Source organism: Perognathus longimembris, chromosome 14 (genome assembly GCF_023159225.1).
Source record: "Perognathus longimembris pacificus isolate PPM17 chromosome 14, ASM2315922v1, whole genome shotgun sequence".
NCBI lineage: Eukaryota > Metazoa > Chordata > Mammalia > Rodentia > Heteromyidae > Perognathus > Perognathus longimembris.
The window spans coordinates 21,085,598-21,095,220 of NC_063174.1; the positions used below are offsets into that span (position 1 = coordinate 21,085,598).

Here is a 9,623-nt window from a genome sequence, read left to right on the forward strand (position 1 = left end):
GACTTGAATAGAAAAGCTCAGGGCCAGCATGTAGTCACAGATCTGCTTCAAGCTCCAGGACCAACCAAAAAAAGGAAAAATGGAAAACTTCAGCTCATCAAAGCATTAAACAACAACAACAACAACAAAAAGCCTAATAGACTAGCCACAAACATGGAGACAATATTTACAAAACAAATTTCCTGGTAAAAACTGACTGTATTCTACTCTAACTTAATACACACTACAACTCAATAATAAAAAGATCAAGAACTCAACAACAACAACAAAAAGACAAGATCCCAATACAATCCTCACAAAAGAACATAAATGGGAAAAAAAAGACAACAAAAAATGCTTTACATCATTAGTCATCACAGAAATACAAATTAACCACAAGACCTACTATATACCCCACTATACACCTAACAATATGATTGTAAGATATGAAAACTGACATCACCAAACTGTGGTGAGGACATGACGCAATCAGAACTCATAAGCATTGATAGTGAGTATGTTTTTTTTTAAGTTTTGACAGTTTAAAAAAAACAACGAATCTTATGGCCAGGCAGGCACCAGTGGCCCACACTGTAATCCTAGCTAATCAGGAGGCTGAGATCTGAGGATCACGGTTCAAAGCCAGCCAGGGAAGTCTATGAGACTCTTACCTACAATTAACCACCAAAAAACTGGAAGTGGAGCTAGGGTCAAGTAGTAGAGTGCTGGCCTTGAGCACAATCAGGGACAGCACCCAAGACCTGAGTTCAAGCCCCAAGAATGGCACCAAAAAACAAACCCAAACCTAATCTTATGACCTAGCCATTACATTATGGGTTATTTACTGAAAATAATAAGCACAATAAATTTACAATAAGACTCCTAAGATAAAGCTCAAAGAAGCTTTAGTCATAATTTTAAAAACTGGCAAGTTCCCACGTATCCTTCGATGGGAAAAATGAATATAGAAAATGGTGTATTTATACAATGAAACACTAAGTAATAAAAACAGAAAAAAAAAAACACCACACCAATAAATGCAGCATGGATAAATCTCAAAAGGATGTTGTTTTTTGCTCATTTTTGTAAGAATGGGGTTTAAACTCAGGACTTAATGCTTTCTATGGAGCTGCTCTACTGCTGAGCCACTCTTCCTGCCTTCAAAAGCATGTTGAATGAAAGGGGTCTAAAACAAAACAATAAGAAGCTATTTAGGGGCTGGGAATATGGCTTAGCAGTAGAGTGCTTGCCTTGCATGCATGAAGCTCTGGGTTCAATTCCTCAGCACCACATAAACAGAAAAAGGCAGAAGTGGTGATATGGCTCAAGTGGTAGAGTGTTAGTCTTGAGCAAAAAGAAGCCAGGGACAGTACTCAGGCTCTTAGTCCAAGCCCCAGGACTGGCAAAAAATAAAAACAAAAACCCCAGAAGCTATTTATTTTGTGAAATTCTAAAACAGGTAAAACTAGTCTATATAAGGTGAAATCAGTGCAGCTGGGACAAAACTCCTAAGAAAGGGCATAAAAGGATCTTTCTAGAGCACGACAGCATTCTATACCTTGGAGGGATTATAAAGATGCATATTTGTCAGCCCAGGCAAGAAAATCCAGAAGACTCTTATTAAACAGCAAAAAACCAGAAGTAGAGCTGTGGCTCAAATGGTAGACCATGAGCCTTGAGTAAAAAAATCTAAGGGACAAAGATCAGGGCCCAAGTTCAAGCCCTAGTATTGGCATAAAAAAAAAAGATGCATATTTGTTAACAATATATCTGGATTTATTGGTGTTCACTGTTAAATTTACTTTTGCTCTACTTAAAAGTAAATAAAATGACATAAATAAAATGTCAAAAAAATTATATTGAAGCCAGGTGCCAGTGGCTCATGCCTGTAATCTTAGTACTCAGGAGGCTGAGATCTGAGGATGGTGGTTCAAAGTCAGCCAGGACAAGAAAGTCCATGAGAATCTTATCACCAGAAAACTGGAAGTGGTGCTGTGGCTGAAGTGGTAGAGTGATAGCCTTGGGCTGAACAGCTCAGGGACAACATCCAGGCCCAGAGTTCAAGCCCCATAACCAACAACAAATATATACACTTTTGCTGAAAATCCTTCAATACAGAACAGGTTCAACAATGTGGATTGTATATCAAGATCATCTTCCACTCCATCCCAATCCTTGTGGTTAATATCACCTCACTACTACTTTTAAACTAATATCTGTTTCCTCTAAGGCCAGTTTCTTTACCTGTTTTACCTCAGCCACATCATCCATTCTTTCCCTCTTTCTTCCATCTCTCCCTTCTCTCTCTTCCTTCTCTCCTTCCCATCTTTCTCCTCATAGTACTGGAGCTTAAACTCAGGGCCTTAGGCTTGCTGATAGCTACTCTACCATATGAACCACATTCACAGCCCTACTCTGTACAGTAGGTAAGTTTATAATAATTCTATAATTTTTACTTACAACAAACAGGTATCTGAGCGTGTAAGCATCTTTACATGTCAGAGACATGCAAACATGGCATATTTAAGTAATGAAATTTTTTTCAGGGCATTAATTTAAAAGTAGCTTCACCAAAAAGAAACATGGAAATTTAACTAATATAAAGTCAAAAAAATACCCCACAATTGAAATAAGGGCTAAGAAAGCTTGTGTTAACCCTATACTGAAAACTGAATAGCACATAAAAACTTAATAGTCAGGTCAAACCTAAGTTGTACTGGTTGAACATATTCCTTGCGAAATCTTTTAAGGTCTGCACTGATTGGCTGCTCGCCTTTCTCTATTGCCAGTTTGTCTGCTTCAGTAGGTTCTGGCTCTGGAATCTCAAATCTAAGAATAAAAACAGAAGGAGAGAAACTTATTCACATATAACGATCTCAAATGCAATAGGAAAAATGTATGACTAAACAATCCTCTTTTATATCACTCCATAAAATGTATACTGTTCAGCACATGCTTAAGGAACTGCACACTACAAAAAACTGCCACTCAGCTACAGAGAACTAAGATTTTGTATTATTTTACCAAAAAGAGTTTCATATTGAAAATGTCCCTATAATGTGTCATTCTGGATTAAAACATGGTAGCCTCAAGGACAGAGAAATTTAATATTCAGAAGTTTTCATGTCATATAGTATTTTTATTTCAAAATAAAAACCACCTTCAACTCAAAAAAAAGAGAGTATCGTAACTAGCCTTGATCAGCATAAGAAAAAGTCCAAGGAAAAGAGGCAAAGCAATAATCCACAAAGAATGTAACTTCCTTAAATAAATGAACACAACTTTAAAAACAGGAGGCATAGGGTGAATGCAGCAGTGGTACTCACTGGACAGTATGCTGAAAATGAACTACACAACTTGTGGGTGGTTACAGGAGGTAAATACAACTGGGAAAGTGAGGAAAAGGGTAACACTATCCTAAAAGGAATGTACTCATTACTGACTTATATAACTATAACACCTCTGTATATCACCTTTATTTTTTAAACTTTTATTTATTTATGTATTTTTTGGTCAGTCTTGGGGCTTGAGCTCAGGGCACTGTCCCTAAGCTTTTTCTGCTCAAGGCTAGCACTCTAATACTTGGAGCCTCAGCTCTACTTCCGGTTTTCTGGTGATTAATTGGAGATCAGAGTCTTACAGACTTTTCTGCCAGAGCTGGCTTTGAACCGCCCTTTTCTGCCAGAGCTGGCTTTGAACCACGATCCTTAGATCTCAGACTTCTGAGTAGTTAGGATTATAGGCATGAGCTACTGGTGCCTGGCTTGAATATCATCTTTGTAACAATTAAAAGAAGAAGAAAGGAGGCACAACTGAAATTTTTAATAGTATTTAAAGAATGTACCCATGTGGATAAGGTTAAAAAAAAAAGTTAACACAAAACCTTGCCCAACCATAGGAAATGGGTTTAAAATGTAAGTCTAACAAATGTGTTTTCCTGAGTTTGGAGGCAGGTGAAGTTCCTAACACATTATACTGACTTAATCTAGTAAATTTAATCTCCTAAAAAAACACAGTGATAGAGGTGAAGATAAAATTCTAGCCGGGCACTGATGGCTCACATCTGTAATCCTAGCTATTTAGGAAGCTAAGCTCTGAGGACCCCAGTTCAAAGTTAGCCAGGACAAGTGACTCATCTCCAAATAACTACCAAAAAAGTCATAAGTGGAGCTGTTCAAGTAGTAGAATATTAGCTTTGAGCATAAAAGCTCAGGGATAGCACCTAGGCCCTGAGTTCAAGGCCCAGGACAAGCACGTGTACACACACACACACACACACACACACACACACACACACACACACACACAATTTCTAGTAAGTTTTCAAATGTAAAACATGAATCATTTTGTACTTTACATAATTTTAGTGTTAGAAAACACATTTTTCTATTTATAAATTGTTTTAAATTAAAGGAAATGTTCGATTTTTTTTAAATAAGTGACTTTCATAAATAAGAATCCTTGGGGGCTGGGGATATGGCCTAGTGGCAAGAGTGCTTGCCTCATATACATGAGGCCCTGGGTTCAATTCCCCAGCACCACATGTACAGAAAACGGCCAGAAGTGGCGCTGTGGCTCAAGTGGCAGAATGGTAGCCTTGAGCAAAAAGAAGCCAGGCACAGTGCTCAGGCCCTGAGTCCAAGCCCCAGGACTGGCCAAAGGAAAAAAAAAAAAAAAGAATCCTTGGGCGGGACATGGTGGTTCAAAACTGTAATCCTACAAGACAAGAGGATTAGGGTCTGCTAGCCTCAATAAAAGTTTGTGAAACCCTAGCACAAACACATAAGCCACAGCCAGGTACTAGTGGTGCATGCCTATAGTTCTAGCTACTTTGGAGAGTTAGACTGAAAGAGTCATAATTTAAGGTTAGCCTAAACAGAAAAGTTCAAGAGACCCCTGTCAGTGTCTGTTATGGACATCTGTTATGCTAGCTACAACAGAAACCTAACATAGGCAGATGATACTTAGGGCATATCAGGGCAAGAATTGGGACCAAATCTTGAAATACTCGGCAAAAAATAAGACTGGATACCTGGGTCTGTAGTAAGTTTGTTTTGCCTGCAAGCGTGAGACCCTGATTTCACACACCACTACCCATCAAAAACAAAAACAAAACAAAACAAAAAACTACAAACCAGGCATGGTAGGCCACACCTGTAATTCCAGCTAGTCAAAAAGTGGAAAGAGGCTTTCAAACAAAGCCCAGGAAAAATTAGCCAGAGATTCTATCTGAAAAATAAATCAAAAAGCAAAAAGACTAGAGGTATGACTTAACTGGTAGAGTATAACAAATAGAATGCTGAGTGCAATCTTCAGTTTGGCTGGGAATATGGCTTACTGGTAGAGTGCTTGCCTAGCATACATGGAGCCATGAGTTCGATTCCTTAGTACCACATAAACAGAAAAAGCCAGAAGTAGCACTGTGGCGCAAGTGGTAGAGTGCTAGTCTTGAGCAAAAAGAAGCCAGGGGCAGTGCTCAGGCCCTGAGTCCAAGGCTCAGGACTGGCAAAATCAAAGGGAGGAGAATCTATATATTTTAGCTACATATTGAAATATTTACAAATGACATATGAAGTCTGCGATCTACTACAAAATAATCATAGGGGGCAAGGATTTTAAATCTATAGGAAAATACAAGTTGGTAATTATTGAAGTTGAATGATGAATACATGGTTTTGTTGTATTCTTTTATCTACTCTTTATTATAAGACTTTTGAAATTTTCCATAAAAGATTTCAGTAACATAAAAGGTTCCATATCAAGCTTTAAGAGTGGAAAGCTGGACCGAGAATATGGCCTAGTGGCAAGAGTGCTTGCCTCGTATACATGAAGCCCTGGGTTTGATTCCCCAGCACCACATACATAGAAAATGGTCAGAAGGGGCACTGTAGCTCAAGTGGTAGAGTGCTAGCCTTGGGCAAAAAGAAGCCAGGGACAGTGCTCAGGCTGAGTCCAAGGCCCAGGACTGGCAAAAATAAATAAATAAAATAAAAGTGCAAGGCAGGGAACTGGGAACATGGATTAGTGGTACAGTGCTTGCCTAGCATGCATGAAGCCCTGGGTTCGATTCCTTCGTACCACATAAATAGAAAAAGCCAGAAACTGTGCTGTGGCTCAAGTGGTAGAGTATTAGCCTTGAGCAAAAGAAGCTCAAGGACAATGCCTAGGCCCTGAGTTCATGTCAAAGGATTGAAAAAAAAAAGGAAGCTAAAAAATCCCTTTTAAAAGGAGCTAAGCAGAGTTCAAGCCCCACAACTGACCAAAAAAAAAATTTTTTTTTTTAAAAAGGAGCTAAGTAAATCTTACTAAAACACACAATTTTTACCTCTAAACTGTCTGACTACCACTTAAAATACAGCTAGGGATTGGGAATGTGGCTTAGTCGTAGAATGCTTGCCTAGCAAGCATGAAACCCTGGGTTCAATTCCTCAGTATCACATAAACAGAAAAAGCCAGAAGTGGTGCTATGGCTCAAGTGGTAGAGAGATAGCCTTGAGCAAAAGAAGTTCAGGGACAGTGCCCAGGCCCTGTGTTCAAGCCCCAGGACTGGCAAAAAAAATACAGCTAGGAGTTAAAAAGAATAGCAATTCTGCTAATGTTAATGCAACATAAATAATGGAATATATACTAGGTACTAGGCACTTTGCAGCATATAAAGCAGTTAACCTTCCTCAAAATGTTACTAGAACCAAAATATGTTTTCTTACCGTTCAATCAGCAAATTTAGCAACTCCTGTGGTTTACAAAATGAACGATACGTAGTAAGAAAAGTCCGAACAAAATTGGGATCTGAAAAAGTAGAGTACAGTATAGATTTCATGTTCTATTTATTCAGTTTGATTAACTCATGCTATCCTATTTTTCCTCTTTTCCTTTTTAATTTGGATGCACTGTGGCTTTTCCTGTCAATCCTTGTGGCATTTTTTGATAAATGAGGATAATTTTCAAATTCACAAATAAGCATATTTTATAAATACTTAAATGAAATAAACTATCACATTTTAGAAATATTTAGTTATTTAATTGTTGTGATTTCTGTAGTTCATTTATATTTTGGAGGCAATCCATTTTTTGACATCCTTTAAAAGCATTTCATTCCTTGACCCCAGGTTAGCCCTTGTAATGAGTTTCACATACCAGCATACATATGATATGTTAACCTTTCAATTAATTTCACCACAGTTCCTCCTTTAATAATGGGGATTCCACTTCTACTTTGCAAGTTGTCTTCAAAAACAATGTTTTCCTCTGAGTCTTTTACCACAAAACGATACACTTCTGGGCTTGGTAATCTTAGTGGTTGCTCATTTTCTTCTTTCAATAATACTGAATCAAGCATTCGATCTAGAGTACTACGATAATGAAGAGATATAAGGGCTGCCATCCAATTATTTTTTTCTTCAGCAGACTTAGCAGCAAATATTATGCTGTTTTCATCTTTGGATACTAATTCAAAAGCATGTTTGCACTCACAAGTATCTTCTTTATCACAGATTTGTGTTTTCCTCATGACAAACTTTTCTTTTAATCTGTATTCCGCACTACTGTATCCTGGAAGCCGGGTTTGGCAATGATTAGGTTTACAGCTGATCATTAAGCCATCAAAGAGGAAAATGTGCCTTTCATGTTTAGCACCAACTCTTGTCAACGGTCCTTCCATTATAAATTCATTACAACACTGTCCAATATCTTTGCCTTCCCATCCATCAATGTTTTTCTGAATCTCATTCATCTTTTTGATAGCTAGATGCTTGCTTCTTAATTGACGATTATAAAAAGGGCAAACAGGATCCCTGAGGGGGGGAAAAATGGAGAAAAAGAAGATAAATGTTGTTCATCCAATGACTAGGTAAGCCTAACTGCTTCAAGTATAAACTACATCAAGTCAAGTGATAAAAGTGTTACACTGGGCTAGGGAGGTATAGCTTAGTGATAGAGTATATGCTTAGTATGGGTACAACCAAATATTAGATTTTTTTTTTTTTGCCAGTCCTGGGGCTTGGACTCAGGGCCTGAGCACTGTCCCTGGCTTCTTTTTGCTCAAGGCTAGCACTCTGCCACTTGAGCCACAGCGCCTCTTCTGGCCGTTTTCTGTATATGTGGTGCTGGGGAATCGAACCTAGGGCCTCATGTATACGAGGCAAGCACTCTTGCCACTAGGCCATATCCCCAGCCCCAAATATTAGATTTTATATACAATATTTACTTTGCTTTAACCCTGCTACTGAACAATGCCCCAATTTCATTTCTGTAAAATAGAAGTAGTATAAGCTCTACAATTCCTACTTCCATAAAAGCAAACCCATAAAGAATCTTAAATATGTTTTAAGATTTATTAAGTATATCTTAACATTATGGCAAAATTAATCCTTAAACTAAGCCCCTCGTCTTGGGGAAAAAAGTGAAGAAAAAAGACTGCATTCAAGAATGCAACTATCACTATAAATCACTTCTAGAGAAAATCAGGCATCAGGACTGGGATGTAGCTCAGTGGCAAAGCGCCTGTCTAGCAAGTGCAACGTCCTGAGTTCTATCCCCAATACCAAAAAACAAAAAAAAAAAAAGAGAAAGAAAAGAAAATCAGGCATCAGATACAAAGAAGTGTTCAAAAGCATTCATATTTTCAACAAATTGGAATTACCCAGGTCGGCGTCTAGGTGAATACTGCTTGTAAATTCGGTCCATACTACCCTGGAGATTCATGAGAGCTGTAATAGCTTGATTCAAACATTCTCTGTCTTCTTGCTCTTCACTACATGCTTTCAATTGCTAAGACAAAAATAAATAAATTTAAAATACACTGTTAAGATTCTTCCTTGAACTTTCTCATAGAGAAAGCAGTAATATATACTAAAAATTTCAAATAAATTTCAAAGTATTGAATAATAATTATAATTTTATGTAATTATGTATACTTTTTGACCCCTCAAAACAACTCTACAAAGTATTATAAACATAGTAATTAGGAAAAAAAAAAAGCAACTGTATAAATTGTTGAGCTGGCCACCAGTAATCCTGTAATCCTGGCTACTCAGGAGATTAAGATGAGGATTGGGGTTCAAAGCCAACCCAGGCAGGAAAGTCCATGAGATTCTTAACTCCAATTAATGACACAAAACTGGAAGTGGCACTGTGGCTCAAAGTTACAGCACTAGTTTTAAGCTAAAGAGCTCAGGGACAGTACCCAGGCCCAGAGTTCAAGCCCCGTAACCAAAAAAAAAAAAAAAAATTGTTGAGACACTTGTCAGATATTTAACAATGTTTAAAGTATCTATCCCATGAAGCCTTCAAGTTATTTTCATTCAGTAATAAAAAAAATACAGAAAAACACTTTTACAAATTATATGCTCTTTAACACTTAAATCTTAATGATATGGAAATTATTATATATCCTTGTTATAGAGTTGAGCATACAAACTAAGGCTTCAATGTGTCATTAACTTGTCTGCAAACAAAATCTACAAAGGATTCCATTAAAGTTTTTTACAACATAAACTTCAATCATTCTAGCAAATATCAAGAAACCTGGAAGCTAATAACCCTCAGAGTAATGTTTTAAAATTGATCTGTTAATCCATCAAACTTTGGCTTTATTTCATTTGTCCAAAAATTTCTCTTACATCTCTCACAGGGGAGGAAAATTC

At 37.4% G+C, this 9,623-nt stretch overlaps 1 protein-coding gene across 3 annotated transcripts in view; it reads right to left on the bottom strand.

Moving 5' to 3' along the window:
• Window positions 1-9,623, bottom strand: part of Sos2 (SOS Ras/Rho guanine nucleotide exchange factor 2) — a 70,836-nt gene that overhangs the window by 28,124 nt on the left and 33,089 nt on the right. For all 3 annotated transcript variants that reach the window (XM_048362616.1, XM_048362617.1, XM_048362618.1), the window contains exons 9-12: window positions 8,621-8,748; window positions 7,117-7,772; window positions 6,687-6,768; window positions 2,686-2,808 (exon numbers count right to left, since the gene is read on the bottom strand). In XM_048362616.1, coding sequence (XP_048218573.1) covers window positions 2,686-2,808; window positions 6,687-6,768; window positions 7,117-7,772; window positions 8,621-8,748 — 989 coding nt within the window. The remainder of the gene's footprint in view (window positions 1-2,685; window positions 2,809-6,686; window positions 6,769-7,116; window positions 7,773-8,620; window positions 8,749-9,623) is intronic.